Source organism: Opisthorchis viverrini, assembly GCF_000715545.1.
Source record: "Opisthorchis viverrini unplaced genomic scaffold opera_v5_168, whole genome shotgun sequence".
Lineage (NCBI taxonomy): Eukaryota > Metazoa > Platyhelminthes > Trematoda > Opisthorchiida > Opisthorchiidae > Opisthorchis > Opisthorchis viverrini.
The window spans coordinates 886,305-906,335 of NW_008751823.1; the positions used below are offsets into that span (position 1 = coordinate 886,305).

General features: G+C 42.3%; 1 protein-coding gene across 1 annotated transcript in view; it reads right to left on the minus strand.

Annotated features, from left to right (window-relative positions):
- The window catches only part of T265_07334 (hypothetical protein), a gene marked incomplete at both ends in the record, with an annotated part of 33,374 nt that extends 14,266 nt beyond the window's left edge, over positions 1 to 19,108 (minus strand). Inside the window, 2 exons of the mRNA XM_009172826.1 lie at positions 17,946 to 18,048; positions 18,940 to 19,108. Of these exons, the coding sequence (XP_009171090.1) occupies positions 17,946 to 18,048; positions 18,940 to 19,108 (272 nt within the window). The remainder of the gene's footprint in view (positions 1 to 17,945; positions 18,049 to 18,939) is intronic.
- Between the last annotated feature and the right edge of the window lie 923 nt (positions 19,109 to 20,031).

Sequence of the window (20,031 nt, forward strand, 5' to 3'; positions counted from 1 at the left end):
TTTATAAAATAACAGGTGCATGGAGAAAGGGGCTACAGTTTTACACATTTAGGTTGAATAGATTTTAACGTAGATTCCAGTTTGTCCACGCACACTGGACTGAGATTCCTGTATTCTGAAGTCGCGTAATTTTTTGAGAAATATCCATCGTTAACTTCCACATAGCACCGCTGATGGAGTATAGTCTTGTGTAATGTTTGGTGAAAACTTCAGCATTTCACGGCCCATTTGATGCTGTTGAGTACTTCACAGCAATTTCTGGAATAAACAATGACTACTAAACTGCCGTGATGTCTGTAAAAAATGCTTCTAGAAGGACGAATGAAGTGAAGAACAGGTTTCCGAATGTGTCTATGTAATTTGAAACTTGTACATTACTGCAGGTCAAAATGAGTAGACCCATGTTTTGGATATACTGCTAATTTGGTCTGGACGGAATAAGTGTTCTTCATTCGGAGCTTAGGCGACAGACGATGTCACCTCAACTGGTGATGAGACGTTTGCAATCCAACTGCCAAGCTCGGCGAACAGACCGACAATCAAGCGAATGTCAGTGTATGCAATAACGGTAAACTTTTATTGGATCTTATTAACTAGCACCTTCGATGATAAGAAAACCGTGCATTTGGAGTAAACCGGATCAACCTATTGTTTTTCAACAGAATTCGGTAATTTATGTTTTGCTTACTAAAGCGAAGCTGCGTTCATATGGATTTCATTGTTTGTTAAGGCCAGTTGTGAATTCGCTCCATAGTTCAGTATTTCGGACTTATTCAGCTAGCACGGTAGGAGAAAACTATTGTAATCTACGCGAACCCACAAGTAATACTTTGACCAGAATGAATCAGGAATGCCAGTATCTTCTGGTAAGCTGATGAAACCAACTCAAAATCGCTGCGATCGATCCGTTTTGGAGATGCTTGTCTGTCGAATGTAGGCATAACTGAATAGCACTGACAACTCTACGAGACGAAACTTCGAGTTATAAGTTATTTTATGTGGATCTACGCGGTGCTCGTTAAAGACGGGCCAGGAATCCCTCTTAGCAAAACAGCGCGCACTGCGTACGATGGCAGCTTCCATTTTTACCACATATCCGCTGATGGAGTACCAGCCCTGGGATGTCATGCTTTCTGTCAGTACATACCGACTTTACCGGCGAAACTCTGTGTCACTTGGAACACGTAAATGTCTCCACTGGGCACAGACTCAACCAGAATCCCGCCGCAATGCCTTGGACCCTTCTAAATCTTGTGTAGACTGCCGAAGCTTCGCCCTCAGTAGGTATTTTCCAGCAAAATGCACTTCATAAGCTATTTCATTAACTTTACATGGTCAGTATTTGTTGATGTATGTACCTGTTATTCCTCAAACCCTTAAGCGGTGGAGCTGTTATCGGTTAAATCGTAGCTCTTTTCGACGCGACTAATAACACTGACAATTCACGAGGATCTGTGATAACGAATGTGCTACAACCTTTTCGCCACCATTTCGGCAACAGGGGAAGCGTTTAAATCCGTTTTTCTCTTTGCGGCCTTGTCCCATGTGGCTTGCATGCTGCTACGGGGTACCGCGTCTGTGTAGTTTTGCCCAGGAGTTTGCATGGAAATCCGAAGATATCGAAGTGCAGTCTAACCTAACCAAACCCAGTAAAACTGTTTCCTAGTGTGGAACGGTTATTCCTTTGACCGCTTAACTACTGACAGAATGAGGTTTAAATTAATTCCGGCGATCTTTCATTGTTTTTTATTTACTTACACCGATATTCTGGTGGAATCCGTGAAATCCAAAGTCACCACCCCTGTTTGATATAATGTTTGCATACAAGCAGCGAAGGCAGAATTAGCTTTTACGTTAAGCAGGGTTTTTCTTTCAGAGACCAGACAATGTGTCTGTCAGTTAACTAATTATTGTATTTTACTTGGCTTTAAGAATTTTGTTTTGTCTAACTGCAGTTATTCACAAGACTGACACTTTGTACCATCTAACAACATGGAACATCATGGCCGTTGGGTTATTCACTAAGCTGGTCAATTTTATTGTAACCGTTTCATCACCAATCGGAGTGACATCAGAGGATTGTTAGGGAGCATGGTGAACTGTAACGATGGGTCGGTGGTTGTGTCACAACTACAATGAGCTTTTACACTACCTAGGCTACCAATGTTCTCCTCCATATAAAATGTCATTCCAAATCTGTTCTACTATCTTTTTTATCAAGGTGATGCGGAGTAAATTTAAAGACTGTATTGTCTCGAATATCCGAGTTCCTGTGCGACAATTTGAACGTTTGATGGTGTGACTGTATTCACCGTCTTTTGCAATTTACACTCAATGATAAATAATTACACAACTATGTTTCCTTCTGCGCTATTTCATTTGAATATAGGTTGAAAATCATGCATGGTTGGCAATAGTAGGGAGCTCATCATATTTTAGAAGGATGGGATGTCTATTTCGCGAAATTCATACGCACAATGTTACTTCAGAGGGTCATTGCATTGTCTACCGTTTGAGAAAAGAAATAATGTTTTAGTAGAACACTGCTGGGCGATAGGTTTGTGATGGGCTGGATCAAAGTAACCTCATAGATTTCGTATAGTGGAAAATTTGTAATTGAGGATGTCCAAGTACAGGTCCACTGAAAAAGTGCGACAGGAAGCGATCCTGGAGATACTCGGCTAATCACTCGTCTAACAGGAGGGATTTTAGTGGCGGAATCCCACACGAATCTCGCTTTACCGCTCACATTCAGGTGCTGCTAAGGCAGAGAAGCTTATCCCAAGCAAGATTGGCCGGAATTCCGGGCTCTTGGCGGTTCGGTATGAAGCCGAGTTCTGATTGGTCTGAACCCAACAGTCAGTCATGATATTGGTCGAATGCCGGTTGCCAGTGCCGGTTCCAGAAGGCGTCAGAATTTCCAGAAAGTTGCTTCCGCTTACACTATTTGCATGATGCGCTGTACTATTGTTCATGACTTCGTTTTGGGCGTTAATATACCTTGTTTTGACGTGAACGCCGGCTTGGGAGGCTCAGACCGAGAACTAAGCTGAGAAGAATACCGTTACTACATGTTCCTTTCGGACGTGACAACTCGTTTATATAATGTCTACCCGAGACGTACTCATTATTACGATAATTGAATAGTCTGCGCAGTAAAAAATTAGGCATTTGGCTTTGTAAGCTGTGTGGGCGTCTGTCCATTTTACTTCTGGCTAAAATTTCTCGTCGAGATCTACCACTTGTGCATCTCCAAAACAGCACGCCGAGTCGTTGGCCAAACTGTTTACGCACTAAACTGTTTCTTACAGCAGTCTACACGTACAGCTTTCAGGCATGTGCAGCCGTTTTTCAGTTCCCCATCAAATGACTACTTCTTTTTATCCCAGTAGTTCGCGATCAAGAAAAACAAGCGTTTTGTCTAGTTTCATCTTATCCTTCACTATGGCGACTGGATGCGATGAAGCCGACAAAGATCAGCCTACATACTTCGAAACTAGACTGCTCATCGGCTGGTGTGACCCTTGAGAAAGGAGCCTGCATGAGATGGGAGGACATCGGTGGTTTCAAGCCTGAAGCAGAGGACAGCAGGTCTCCTACGAAAAGTGTCGTGTGGAAAATCATAAGAGAAAAAAACTGTTACATCTGATGCGGCTCGAAAACTTACCAAAAGATGCTAACAGAAATCTAGCGTGGTCCGGCCACTGAATGCTCATAGAAGAATATCCAGCGTGATGACGTGACGTGAGATAAAGGCGAATATCAGAGTTGCGTCAGTCGAAAAATTGTCACTTAGCAACTCTTTGTTACTGTAGGAGCAGGGCCCCTCTCCTCAAAGCAGCGTTGTGTTGGCTGGCGCATACGGAAAATCATAATCAAACACATCCATATTTCTATCGGTATTCAGCCTGTGAGTATCAAAGCAACCGATGGAGACCAGGTAGAACCTTGCAATTTATCATTTCGTTTATCTTGTCGGACATTCGGTACTTATCATCTGGTAAGGACTTGACGGGCACACAAAAACTCAAATATTTTGCTAAAAATGCTCTCTTGAGCTTCCAAGTACATCCGAGCAGTCAGACTGCTTCTCCAGATGACGGAAATGCCATAAGAATGAGAGAAATCTACTAAAGGACACTTGTCTTCTTGTCAATAATTGAGGATGAGCGTTGTAAGAGGTCCTAAAAACATCCACGGAGTTTTGCTGTCTATTCATAACCATTAATAAACGAATGCCCGAGGTTTGTCTTTCGCCGGGCTCTTTGTGAGGACTATGAAACGCTGGGAGCAAATATCTCACTTTCAACTGGTGAGCAGACTCTAGAAAAATCTCAGGGCAGGATTTTGGATCAGGCCAAACCCAACTTGAGTGTTTTTGCTAAATACAGCCAACTTTTACAATATCCTTAAACGTAGTCAGCGTGAAGAGACACTGCCAAGGGAACCATGGTTCTGTAAACTCGCTTGACCTATCCAACAATGATTTTTTGCAGAAGGCACATCCTAATCTCACGAGTGTTGATGACCTGCTTTATGGCAAGGTGTTCAGCTTTAAGTGCTGCCGATCTCCCGAAAAAATTAACAAGAGTGATTTGCACCATTGATGGCAAACCTGACCCCCTTGAAATGCTCAGCAACCAAAAATGCAGTATTTACGATTTTTGAACCTTTTCTCTACTGCTGCTAGTCGCATGCAGTAAAAATAGTCTGATCACATCACTTATTTTCTAATTTGACTGATATTCACTCATTCGGTATCAAAACTTGCGGCCACAAAACTGGTTGCGTAGGAATGAAAGAGCCCTCAGTTCCAGATAATACGGAAAACATTCCTGCAAAATATCTTCAGCTACGGAAGCTTTTGTGTATTGTGATATGGTATGCGCGTTTACATCCTGGTAGAAGCAGGGGGCATGGTTATATCAGTTGTATTCCTCTATGAATCACATGTCAAAGTGCGTCAAAAACCACCGCTCAGGGAGAAGAGTCTAAACGATTGCAGTTGATTCGCAAACTCTCCCTCAAGCAGTCGAGTAAATAATGAAAGTACTTCAAACTTTGATGATGATGATGATACACTGATACAGAGACAATACTTGTACACTTATTTGTGACGATTGTGGTGCAAGGGACTCTCTTACAAAGACCAAATTTACTCTTCATCACCACTTCTGAAGCCAACTTCCTAAGAAAATCAAATGGACTCATCTGAGAAATTCACATAAGGTCACGATTTTGCGCAGTTCTTTCCTAAACATCCACACCCTGCTGTGGGTATTCTGTTTAGTGAGGGATGGCTCAATTATCTAGGCTGCTCAGAGCTGCGTGAAATCCACACTGCGGCTTAAATTACCTGGCGGGTGATGGCCACAGTGACCTACATTATATAACGTCGTCAAGTGCAGCAGCTCAATTGGAGAGGAAGTTTACCTAGATAAATCTCTCCAAGAACACATTGTAGGGATCAAATACAGGTTTTCCACACTGGGGATGCTTCTATAGCCCTGTTAACCACTGGGATTAAGGGACTATTACTTTGATTGTAAAAGTGTGTTCGAGTTAATCCTTTTTCTGACAAGTGAGTTTCATTAGGATAAGAGATTAGTAGAACATCAAGTTTGATTTTCAACGATAAGGCCACTTCAGAATCTGGCAATGTTTCCGTTAAATTCCACCCAAAAACGGGCCTTTTGAACCTGGATCCCTGAAAAATGTTTTGTTAAAATGCGGAGATTCTACTAGTATAACGATTACGACTCAATGTGTGTGAATTTTTGAGAGCATAAATGTATGATTGGACTCTGTTTTTCAAATCCGGAGAAACGCATACTTGCAACTGAAAGAGCTTAGATAAAGTAACTTTACGACATCCTTTAACAGAGAACAGTGGTTGTTTCAACTGACATCATTCCATCCCATTTTCAATTTTTATTGCTAACAAGGGTGATAACCCTGGTATGACAGCTGCTACCTACGGACTGGTGATGTGATGAGCTAGATCAGCCCCAGGGTGCAGAATTTTCCGAATCTCCTGCAAGACGTCACATGAACCCAAAAACAACAGAGCTGGTGCTTTATGGCTAGAGTGGAATTACATCTAGCTGACTCGTTGCATCACAAAGTTGATGTGTGATGAATGACAACCAAGGGATCCCACTGTCAGTCTGTCCACTGTTAGAAGCGGGAATTTGAACGAAATTTTATGCGGATTGTTCAAGCGCACCCATGCTTAGGTTGAAGGGATCTTGTCATATCTATACCCTCTACATTTTCAGCTTCTCTCACAGCCTATATGTTTTCGGGTACTGTTGACTGCTGAACAAAGGTATACGTCGACAAAGAGGTTCCCAGTGCATTACTTCTAAGGCATCTCATAGCTTCGGCGACGCTATTTTATATTTCCAACTGCGACAGCGTACATTTCCGCTCAAAATGTAATACGGTACTCTTCTTACTGCTATTTGAGTTACTTAATCCGATATGGAATTCCAAGATTTAAGCTCGCAATTCCTTTTGGATAGGCTGCTGTGCCCCAAAGAATGAAGCTTGTCCAAGGTTCCAGGGCTGGCCTTCGAAGCATACGAATCATTAATTTCCGACCGCAACCAGTATAGAAATATTGTCTTTTCAAATTATTCCTATGATTTTTGGTCAATAAAAGTGCCGCTCATGACTTGTGGGACGAAAAAATGTAGACTTTCAAACTCCAGTTAATTAAGGACATTTGAAAAGTTCTCAATTAAGACCGGTTACTGGAATTCGATGTAGTGCATACCAGACGAGTAGTGTAGTTTCTTGTCAAAAACACTGATCAACTTTTCCAGTAACCACTGAAAAAAATTACTAAAGCAAACATTGTTTGTCGACACTCTGAGAAATGCATTTTTTGGATTACTCATGAAACTTTCTCGTACAACTGCTCGATTATTCATTACGCATTCCGCAGTAAGACATGTCCAATGCCAGCCAATTTATAGCCATGAAAACTGCAATTCGACTTCAAAACTTCCTTCACTAGTGAAACGCAACTCACTCAATAATGACTGTGAATATCTTTGAACCTACTTTGAACTACCGTTGCGTTCTGTCGCCTAATCTTTATAGATAATTTGTCGAATCGCAACGTTTATTTGCTTGTCACTTGTTCACCTATACCAGCGTGGGGAATAACTCGTCCAAAATTTTGAAATATTTTTGTCTGCACATAAGAACAACAAAATGTAAACGAAAGTTGCTTTTCCAACGAGTCATTTTTGGGTTCACGAAATCAGTAAGAAATCGAGTGATTATCGACCTGGCTAAAGTGAGTTGTCAAACTCTAAGACCAGTAAATCTGGTTGGTGCGAAACTAAGCATATGAACAAAACGTCCTCTGTTAGGCTGTTAGGTTAGGCTGCTACAATAAGTGGAGACTGTGTCACTTAAACGTCATTAGCTTTCTTATTCACTTCATAAACTGTCCTAACAGCAGTTAAGATGTCAACTTTGTGTTCAAGGTCATAATAATGTGGTAAACCAGAATATTTTACGCTGTGTTGCTGTTAACTTATGTAGTCACGCATGAGCTTTGGCATGTGTCAATCTGTACGAAAGATACTACCATTTCTACGAGAGCAGACATACTCTCAAACGCACTTTGAAGTGGTCCAACAGAAGGTCTTGTAGCTTGTGTCTGATAATATGATGCAAGGTCAAACTCAAGTTCTCGGCAAAAGATGATCCTAGCTGTCTTCACAGTTGGCCTACCGCCACTTTGATGGTCAGATAACTTCTGCAAAGAAGCTGGAGACAAAAAATCTTGGGCTTTGTCTTCCGTTCAGTTTACTTGAAAGGTCTCACGAATAATTCATCTGCGTGACTCCTGTGTCGAACCGCGTATCATAAATGTTCACATCTGCAATCAATTATTCGCTGAGCAAGTTGTTACTGATATGCCAAACAATCAAAGACGAAGTTCCCACCTTACGTGAGGAAAATGTGTGTAGTAACCTGTAGTAACCGGGTTATCATACAGACGACACCTCAATGACCCGTTATAAGTTCTTGTTCGTGTTACCTCAAGGAAAAACCAATGGTCTCTCTGTTTGAAGTCGAGCGTTAAGTATACGTCCAGGAAAGTCCCCCAAAAAAACAGGTTAGAGGCAGAATCAATGCAATCACTACAAACCATAAAGCTAGTGTCAAAGTATTTCTTACGACAGTTGACAGATATCTTTATACTGGTCAGTGTACCATGAAACATCGACTGTTCTGTCTTAGTTGAAGTAAAGTTGGAATGTTCTAAATTCCACCATGATCACATAGATTTCATGACGCATAGGTTCATATTTTAGGCCAACAATAAAATGAACTAATGTGCTTCTCCAAGAGTGATTGGAGCGTTTGAGTTAACAATGCCTTAAAAAGCGTGTAACAGGACAAGCAACTATAAAGCTTTCGTTTAGGTGTGCCTTCTAAGAATAAAAATTCTTATGAAATGGTAAGACCAGCAATCTTCTGTCTTTTCCAAAATTAATGCAATTGTCACTTTACTAATATTACGCCATTTTTCGTATTTGCCCAGTAAAAACTCATCATCTGCATCAAATCCGAAGTTTTCTGGAAGACTGACTCCATCGCCGTGGTTGACGGACGCTTGTAATGACCAGATGGACGAAACTTCCCAACATATACACTTGCTGGGGGTGCATTCTGCCTGGAGTAAACAATAAGTTGCAGATTCCTTACAGACATTAGAGTAACGAAACTTTTTGATGTGAAAAAGCCTAACATCTCGCCGGAAACACTTCCGAGCAAATGTACAGTGACCACACGTGACACATCTCTCTTTTCTGAAGTAGACTTTTGCTAGCAAAACAAGTAGGAGAACGGGTTCACCAGGTAAGCTGTTGGGAAGACTGGTTTGTCAACACGCACTCCGAAATCGACGTTCTATTTCTCCACCTATGCTTGTGGATCAAGGCCTTCCTCTGGTTGACTGTCTTCAGTTAAACCGATTATCTTTTCACATTTGCTTGAGAACGAAGAAGGTAGCGAACAAAGCTTGTTTTCTGTGATTGTTCCTCTTGACTAATACATCGCAACTTTATATGGTAACAGAAATCCCGTGGAAAAGGTGAAGATCGGGGGTACCTACATTTTGAAGTAATAGAAATCAATGGAAGGAGTGGGGTTCAATGAGGGATAGGTCAATGGGTCACGGAATCAGTTAAGTGACGTCAGTGTCAGACAATCTTGTGGGACATTTCGCTACCTCTGTAAAATCCTGTCTTACTGTGAATGCTAGAGATTTGCCAAGGTAACAGATAAAGTTAGATCCAAACCTGTTATTACCGCTGATCGAGGACTAGGTTTAGCCTTGCCAGTGACTTTACTTTACGAGGCACTTTATTTCTTTGGAAGCTGAATGATGCTATTTTTTCCTTGAGTATATTTACTAAGTTCAGTCTACCAACCTAGTCAAATGCATTGAGTTCACTCGTGCTTCGTCCAGTGAACAAAATTGCCCGAGCATCAACAAAACCTAATAGACCTTGGTAAAACTCACGTCTCATAGGCTGGGTTCCACTGTCATAATCTAACAGATACTTTGCGACAAACTTCTATAGCTGTCTGTTACCGGTCATACACCAATTGTGTGGTATACGAAGCCGACAAACAGTCTGATGGCCACTGAGTTCCCGCTGTTCATTACAGAGTGAGCCTCATTCGATATGCTGGTCTCGCTTATTGGCTTACAAAAAAGTTACCCGAACACTGAATTTCAGTGAACGCACCAAATGAATTCGCCACCAAACTAACGATCCGTAAATCCATTACTAGCTATCTTGACGAGGCTGTTGCACTGGCCGATCAACCAATCAGAAATACGCGGATTGAAGTCAACTAGAGATGAAGTGAGTGATGAATGGAAGTTTCACTCAGAGGATGATGTTCGGTGTGACCAATAGTTCGATTTGACTACCCAGTAACACCACGAAGGTCTAGCAATCCAGTGAGGTATTGTGTAAGCTTATCAGTAAGTAGTGCCCCCTATGTGTTAAAAAGTATTCTTCAGAATTCTAATTCACACGAGATGCCTTAACAAGGCTTGCTTGGTTCGCGGTTCTTTTTAGTTCGATCGAAGTTCTACTTCAGTGGGGATATAAAGGTCAGTATACAAAGTACATGCGCAACCCTTGCAGAAAAGTCGCGGTCAAAAGCAGCGCAACGAACCGTAGTAAAACATATTCATTTTTTTTTAAACAGAAGGCTCCGTTAAGAGCCAATAAGAAGTGTTGTCTGCTAACCAGGTGTTAACTTTGAGAAACCCTCACAAAATTAAACCCAAACAGCGTCCATGGAACAACTTTCAAGTGGTTTGAGCATATGTGCTAAAACCCTGGGGAAGTTTTGAGTAAATTAAGGTCGCGTCCTCAATGTTACCTGAATACCTAAAAAATAGGAACTTTCGTAACATCCAGAAGATGGTTTTGTCTGTGGTGCATGGAACCACTAAGTAATAGTTGTTTCCTCATTTGTGTGGTGCAGAGAAGCCGGCTCCACGAGAGAATATCAAAGGGATTTCAAGTCAAAATTACAATCCATCACGATTATGTAAATCGGTGCCAACCCCACTGCCTAGACAAGCTGAAAAAAAACGCAGTGATTATAAGGCGTCAAATTGGCGAGTTCATAGTATGCGAAAGTTTCTGCGAATTCATGCCCAATGCCTAGACAGCTGAAAAAAAACGCAGTGATTATAAGGCGTCAAATTGGCGAGTTCATAGTATGCGAAAGTTTCTGCGAATTCATGCCCAACCCTCATGTTTTCGTGGAAAACAATCTTTAACTGGCTTTCTGGAGGAAAAGCTGGTAGACTAGGTTGTACAAGCGATTTGAGCTCTTGAAAAAATAAAATTTTGGCAACTAAATTACTCAGCTGATGGATAAAAATGCCATTGTTAATGAAATATTCTTTTATCATGTGTAAACTCACCAGAAAACTTAAAACATACTGCACCAAGCCTCAGTTATTTATTGAATTTAAGCCATAAAGTCATAGTAGATTTGGAGACATCTGCTGTTTAGTGGTGCTGTATTTGAGGAAGTTGATGTATTCTCACAGTACTCTGTATCACCCTGACAAGTAACGTTGACACTGACGTAGTGAGAACACGGTGAGGGTTGCATTTTGACAAAATTTCTTATTTGTCGAAGCCAGGTGGTAATGTTAGTTTCCAGAAGCACCCTCGTGAAAGTCGTTGACGAAAGTAGAAACTCCTTCCCAGAGCGATTGAAAAAAGTTACCGGGCCATCGTCTGAGGCTTCGGGCGTATCATTCGGTTTTGCGTACACTTGCCTGTTCAAGCACTATAATTCGGGCCAGAATTGTGTGTGCTGGTAGAGTAGTGATACTACGTTCTGTTGGCATGCCGGACTTTCATGGGACAAATGTCGGTACAACAAATGATACCCATTGCTGACGGGCCTTGATAGTACCTCTCCTCTTTGATTTGGGAAAGCCGGACTAGTTGCCTTGAGATAAGAGGGGTGCTTTTAAAAGGACAGTGTGAACAAAACTTCACAGACAATGCAAACGCTCTCAGGGAACTTTACTTGGGTGGGCTACTTAATTTGAGGGCCGCTAGATTAGAGGTCCTATTGGAGCTCAGTTTGACGTAACTGCAATGGCCACGTAACTTGTAGAATACCTGGCTCGATTTTGCATGTACTTCTGTTTTTCATTCGTAGTAGTTCAACTCTTACTTACCCCCCTATCTACGGCGCCTGCCGAGAATAGCAGGTGATTCAAGCAGGTATCGTCCCTATGTTGCCCGGTGGTCCTATATTTCTGGCTTTTTTGAAGTCCATGATTTCGGCATCAGCGTTTTCCAGCTACTTGGTTCGCCGCTAACCTCCCACAAGAGTTTTAGTTAACTGTTCACATGTGTACGTCTGCCTTTTCTTGGTAAGTTTTGGCACACATTCCTGGGATATGAGAAATCGGTTATTTATCTGATTTTTGGGTTGATCAACATGCATCATTTTGATCGGCTGTCTTGATATGCCCGGTGAGCGAGTTTAAACGAGTGTCTATTTAAATCGCTTGGTTTTTGTGTGCTTATCCTTCCATGGATTGTGACCGCATTTCTTGCGGTATTCCAAACAGTGTTCTGAGATCGGCAAGCGATCTGATGAGATAGCAATGCTCAAGCGAATGGTCGGATGCGCAACATCCTCAGTGGGGATTGGTACTCATTTGAGAGTTAAGGATGGCAAAGCGAGATGCAACGTTTGTGTCGTTTTGATAATTCTTTTCAATGGACCAATAACTGCGACAATTCAGATACCATTCTAATGCTATTACGGTTACTTCATCAGCTCCTGTGATTAGCACCGGCGTAAGAGAAAGTTGGGTTGTTACTGGGTTCCGAAAGAGACTGGTACGGATACGTTTTGAGAAGCTACACATTCATGCTTGAAATTTTTGGTTCAATTAAACAGACTGACATAACAAGTTCTGGTTTTTAAAGCCTTGCACAGCTGAGTGAATCAAGTCCAGTATCGTAGACAATGGTTAAACTTGATGGACATATACAGACGATAAATGGTCCTTCAAACACTTGCATATTTATTATCAGCTATCCATCCCGCACATGAGATGAACGTGCAAGTCACCTCCTGTTCACTCAGGTGAGTGTAGTTCGGGCAAATGTCACATGATAAGTCTCCCAAGAGTGAAAGGAAGAAGGCCTTCGCTGCGGAGTTATTTACTCGGAAATGCCAACTGACCGGTTACAGACCATTGGACAAGGAAGGAAAACTGTCATTTGCATCTTATTTACAAAAACCGGACTTCCATCTTCTCCTGAACGCGTCTTCTTGAACTTTCCTGGATATTCATTGACTCCAATCATTCATCGCTCGAATCCAAGAAAACATTACAAAGCAACTCCGCAAATTCCGCAATAGATCTCCTCTTCTCAAAAGACGCAAAGCGAAATTCCACGAACAGCACATGCTACTTGCGTGCCTCCCCATCAGTAGTATCACCGTTACAAGAGTAGGACACCGAAGAGAAAGAAAATTAACCTTTCATTGTGTAGCTTCTACCCAGGATAATAAATTTGGTCAATTATCAGTGTGTCCGTCCGTTAAAAATTTCAGAAAATTTGTTTCGGATTTTTAAATAAACTACTCAAGAAAGAAAAACAGTTGACCTTCACTGCTTTTGTAAACTCCGTCAGAGCACTGATATTCGACTTGAGTTACTTGGCAATTTTGTTCGCTTTGTTAGGTAATGCTTTGGTTCGTTTGCTTGCTTCTAGTCCTACTTTTACAGGAAATTAGTTAGTTAGTTAGTTACCTTCAAACCACTCCCCGTATGATTAGTGTTCCACTCACGAAGTATGGTATCAGAAAATCCTGCTAACAGATCGCCGTTTCGATTACTGACTTCCGTTTTAGTCTGATCTAATTCCGAGTTTGCACGTTCGCTATTGAATTATGCGACACAAATTAGGTTCATTCATGAAGAAACAACGTCCTTGGTGGGTCCCAAACTTGGAGTACCCAGAACCTAAACTGATTCGTATCATCACGTGTTTCCACCCTAGCTGGACTGGCGTTCACATTTCATCCACGAAAATCAGAGATGCACAATACTCTTATGGTATACTAAGAACCACTAGCTTGGTTATCGATTTGGAGATGCTAGTAAAAATTAAAGGAGGGGGAATTTTAGCTGGATACTACCCGTCGCAGACAGGATTTAAAATCCTCAAACTGGGTGTTAAAATTGTCCTTCACTTCCCACCATTTCTCAGGTTAGTAAATCAGGTTCCAAGAGGTTTAGAACCAATCTACATTTGCACTCTGTGAGACGCATCGTTCAGATGGACTCTTCTACATTGTGATATTCAAATGGACATCCCCACTTACAATAAAAGTTTCACCTCGTGAAACAGGTCCAGAGAATTCTCTTAGAGACAGCTTCTAAAGAGATAAGAATATCCATTGATTGTTGATTGTATAAGAGCACTAAGGTCTTTGATCTGGTGATAAAATTATCAGAGTAGTGTAAAGCTGAGTTCACGTCCGTCCGCTGATCTTTGTACAGTTCAATCCCCGTACATTTTGCGAATTAATTCAAGGATTTCGAGAAATACACTCATTTGCAAATCAATTCGGTTTTCACGAGAGACTCAACTGAATCTCTCGTTAATGATATTCTACAAGTGGATGTGCTGCACACGAGAGATGCAGTTGAATCTCTCGTGAAAACCAAGTTGATTTGCAAACGAGTGTATTTCTCGAAAACGGTCCAATTTGGGTTCAAGTAGAACATAAGATTGACGGAAACTCGAGGACCGCGCCTACCTGATGAGCCCCAAGAAGGGCGTAACCAGTCGTGGGCTGCTGAAGAGTTTTCAGCAACCTTGTGAGTAGTTAGTTTCCTTTATGAAAATGATTTAAGGATAGACTAAAGTCAGGGTCTATTAGAGCCCCAAATACCACTCTTTCTGGACGGTCGTTCCGACCTAATGAATTTTTCCCCCAGGTTTCATGGAGGTCATCATAGAGCAGTACACTTGCCACCGTTGTTCACAGACATCCCCTACACCTCGATAGTCGTACAGAGTGAATAACTTAGATTAGCATTTGTCCCTATCTTCAAGAATGCTGATTTTCTGGCATTCAGGTATTCTGTTGAGTAACTTCCGTTGTGTCTGTGCTATAGAGTGTTCATCGAAATTATTTTGTTAACTGTTCACTTCACCCGTTTGCTCGCTGTTTTCAACTGTCTTCATGGCGTCAAAACTGTCATTACTCCATGTGGGTTTTGTTCTCATACGGTTCTCAACAACTTATACACGGATATCTCAGTGACTTATTTGGGACTCCCACTCTGACATTATATAAAAGTTGCAAGTTGTAAATTGCTACTTGAAGACCGGGTCAACATATGCAGTGCATTATCACGTGATTTCCACAAACTCCGATATAAGTATTAGGCTTAATTGCAAAGAGATCAGCGGGATTAAGCGTGTGAATCCCTTCTACATAAGCTGGCGTTAACAGGAACTGCGGCACATCTTTTAGCTGTCCAAATCTGGAGGGGTGTCACCTGTTAGTCACATGGCTTGTTACGATTCCTGGGAAAATAAACCTGCATTCTGGTGTCTTACAGGGACATCTGTTCTGGCTCTTAGATGTACCAATGCTGTCATCACGTGAAATCAACGCACCTTTAAACCAAAACACAGTTAATTGCCAGATTCAGCAACAATTTTCAGATACATCACTGGAAATATAGACGTAATCAATTGCCTTGCAACCAGAGGACGGGTCCATCTTTGATTTTGAGTGCAAAATTGGTTTCAGTTCATCCAGTCATTTTGTAAATTTCAGGTTATAGCGGTCTTAAAACTCCTACCGTCGCCATGTAACAATTTGAAGTCCTGAGAGCTCGAGTGAATCTACTCAAGTATCGGTAACTTGTGGATATATGAACAACAAGGAGGTCACACAAGTGACCCCGTAAAAATACCAAGCGTTACACTGCCGAAACAAAGTCCGAAGACGAATAATTCGCTATACAATAAAACGTCACCTATTTGATAATTTACGTATATCATCTCATCAGATTTGCTTGAAACTTGTCTTATGACCTCTGCGACTGCCTCTTGATTTACGATGTCATATTCGCGTCTGTGTGAGTGGAACGGTTACTTTAACACAATCCAGATCATGGTGGTTGGTAGCAGTGCTTCCGATAAGATCTCATCAGGCGAGTTCATATACGATTAGACTACACGGCTTTCTGCACAACTCAAAAGGAACGGTGCTCTGATGAGTTTTCGAATTTCTCAGACAGGAATTATTAGTTGGCCAAGCTGGAGTCACTAAGTTCCTATGCATTTTCGATAACGTAACATGATTGGGATCGTCTCTACTGCAGCGAAAATGCTTTGAACAACTAAGCGGTACTCGGTAAATCAATTTGGACGACAGAGTTGGGTTAGTGTTTCGTATCGACCGAGAGGTTTGCAATCTGTCACGTGTCTAGTTCCCCAGTTCCATTACAAGATGGTAAGTGTAGAGTCACTATCCTGGATAGACGCAAAGGCATACGACCCACCTATTTATCGGAACATTATCAAACAAAGGAATAGATCGACACTGACAAATAGTGGAGTAGCAATCTACCTCACGGTTGTCTTGAGTGAGCAGATACTAGGGAAGTGGACTCTCATTTGCGCTGTGACGAAGTTCGCGCGCAACATTCTATATGGATATAAAGAAATCCGAAGACGGTTGAGATATCTTGAGGTTTTCTCCTGAAAAGTTAAACCACTATTTCTCACCGCTGAATTTCACTTTACGAAAGTTTTACCTCCAACTTCTGCAGAAACCAACGGTCTCTCCTGGTGACCACGCCGGAAAAATAGGTGATTTTGCCCTGTATTTTGGGCACTGATAGCGATAAACTGACAGAAGTATTGGTTATCTCATGAGCATCCAACCCATAATCCGTAAGCTTTGTAAAACAAAACAGGATGTTGGTGAATAGAGCGAATAAAACGATCACACGAGTACCCATTATTTGCCGACAAGTAAATGCGACCAGTGCGACCGGAAACAGACGGGCTTAATGACCCAGTTGATTGTAGGTGGTCACAAAAACGGCTAAATCCGCATTCACATCACTATCGTTTGAACAGTTCTCCGGTCAAGATACCAAAAATTGAAAGCACTGGATTGGAGTGTCGCTCTTATTAGAGCTAACCAGCAATGTGTATGCTTGGCCGTGCAAGGGTTTGGACCCCAGAAATCTGATGTAAGAAGCGACGGTGTTGTCACTGTTTCAGCGTACACCCGGGCGGGCCGTCTGTGCGAGTGCCTAGTTTCTCACTTGATACTGAATTGATCTAGATATTCATGAAGGCTGACCTCCATTTCGCTTACCCTGCTCCCTGACTGAAGGCCAGTTAGAGGCTTTAACAATCGGTGTAAAGAATCCCAAGTGATTCTAGTAACAAAGAAGTTGGAATAGCGAGTCGGACGATACTTCATGAAGGGATGGCGGTTCTGCGATGACGACATGAAAGACTGCTTTAACGAGGCGTATGTAGGGCATGCAGTGGATCCATATAGGGAGTGCGAATATAATCATGTTGCGGCACTGTAACAGTTGTTCGAAAGTTCAAAGGTCGCAGAGTGAGGCAGCCAAGAAATAAAGCAGCCCGACTTATTGTGGTAGAAAGTTCAAGATCAAACATGGGTGGCCGGTCTATAGGTACGCCGATTCGCTTCACCTCTTTATCAGAATGACATCCATGAGCTTGTTGTTTCTGTGCTATCAAAAAAGATGCCGATTTACTTGAAAATGGCCGTAATGGACCAGGGACACTAGGATTTACAGCTAAACGTAGTCCACAGGATTACCGACCGTCCAAGGTTCCAATTACTCTCAGGCATTTCCCGACCTGTCTTATTTAAACGGGGGGTATTCCTTCGACCTGGTAACTCTGGTTAAACGATTACAGTTTGTGGAGTGTGTTGGTTCAATCGAGAGTTCTGGCTGTTCGAAGCATTTGTCAAAGCAGTATGACTGCCTAATCGAAAATGGAGAGACAGTGTTTTCGACCCCCAATTTCTAAGTTACTCTGTGTGTGAGCAAGTACCTATGCATACGTCTTCCTTATATGTAATGCTCTGGAGTGGAATCTGCCACGTTTGGAATTACCATCGTTTTGAACTGTCTGCCACTATAGCGTGCCAAACGTCACATCTGCCACCTTTTATTGATTTACCGTGCACCAGTGCAACCTATAACAGTCAAATCTCCAATACACATTGATTGCGGTAGTTGTCCAATGAATGTGATTCATTTTGACCTGATACACATGACACTCAGGCTGCATGCTGTGGACATGCGAGGAAACTCAGGCACCCACCTCATTGCATCGGAACACGCAATGAGCCCAGAGTTGCGAGACGCTCGGAGATCTTGAGCATCTTGTACTTCATCACAGCTCACTCCCCCTGAGGTGTTGTGCCCTGGATAAAAGCAAAACGCAGTTCGTACAAGCTAATGGAGGATGCGCGCACGTCATCACTGTAGAGTGGTGCAGGGAAGAAGGGTTGCACCTACGGAGACGTAAAAACGAACAACCGATGTAACATGATCTGATCGAAAACCGATTTAGTTGCCTTGGGTGAATATCCGAGAATCTAAGGGCTCATCCTACGAATCGCTTCACAAAACGGAATTCTTGAGGATTTTGGAGCCACTAAAGGAGCAAAAAGGATGATCCGGACAATCAGAATGATCTGGCTGCCTTTGGCAGGGTAAGAAAACAGAAGGAACTTAGAGTAAGCGAAGTCACAATTGGTCCTTTAACGAGCACTGTACGTCTTCCGTTAGACTGAATTGAAAATGCACGATCGATTCCTCTCCACCATGATAAGCTGTCGCCCAGTACTACTTAATTACTGAAATTGATTGCTGACCTCGCGAAATGGTTGATTGTCAGTTTTTCCCGCAAAAAGGTGTGGGCATTAAGCCTTTTGGGGGTTTCGAAAATTCGCATTTTAGAATAAGAATAAGGAATCCTAACTCTTACAACGTTCTGAGAGACAACTGGTTCCCCGAACAAGGGAGACCCCAACACCATCACCTCCAGTTGGAAGAAAACCCGTTTACATTAGCCTCCCGTTTGAGGGAGATACACCGACCGACCTACCGAACAGGATACCTGTTTGAACAAAGTTTTCCCCGGCCGCGACACTCCGAACCTGGTTCGTCTGTATTAGTTTAATCTCAAAGATAGAGTGCCTGTCCACGCCCAAAAAATATGTTAGTGTACTCATCCTCTTGCTGCTGTTCAGCGGAATACATCAGACACACGACTCTGCAACTCGGCTAAAGAATGAAGGGATACAATCCACCCTGGTCAGCTTTTGGAACTAGGAGGACGACAGCCAGCTCAGTAGTACATCGACCGGACACGGCGCATGCGATATCCAGACAGAGCTTTCGCATTGTCTGCAAGGAGCTGGCTAATCGACTCGGATCATTACAGTAACGCACAATCGCAGCGGCTGAAGCTATCGCCATGCGACATCGAGACCCGATCCTTTGTCAGCAAAAACGCTTTGTTCGTCTTGTACTTATCGTGGTCCAACTCACCTCCCTCCACAATACATCCTATGCTGAACACAACCATAGCACTGCCCGCACTGACAAGCTCGAGCCACCCTATTGGTGATCTGATCTATCTGTTCTCTGATGGGTAACCAGTGTCGCCTACTCGATCTCTTATTCCATGTACACCATGCTCGTTCAAATGTCAAATACTGCTCTCTTAACCTTCGCAACCGTATGACATGACATGAAAAGGCCTTGCCGAACACATGTTTATCAACCCATCTTTGTTCCTTTTGAGGGTCTTAGAATATTGCTTGTATGCAGCTCAAATGAGATCCTCCGTACCGTAGACCAACCGGAAACAGCGTTCCTGGCTGTACGAAGAAAACTTTGGGGGCGAAGTAGATGCGGAATTTTCCGAACAACATGCTTACCTGCTATGTTTTATGTTTACTGATGAAAAATGGCAATCCCTGGTAGCTCATTTTTTGGATTGCCATTGGATTTCATAGCGTTTCGCAACTTCTCAGTAAGAAACGTGATTTTCTTATGAGTCCTGTGAGGGACGAATTAAGAAATTTAAAATCTCAACACCAGTAACTCATTTGAACTAAAAATCCACGTGGAGTTGAATTTGAATGGTGACGCTGAAAAACTCAGGGTGACTGGCCTATCGTTTTGTCCAGAATATGGGTTTTACGCAGGATGCTCGAAATTTTGAGCGAATGAAATGTCACTGGTATTCCGTTAACTGACACCATTGAAGCAGCATCCTGGTGGGACCATGCTGTCTTTGCATTAGCACACTGTCTTCTTGGATATAGCTCAAGTAACGATAGTTGCTCCAAAAAAGCAGGAATGCATTCAGTGAACTTAAAAACTGATACTGTAGG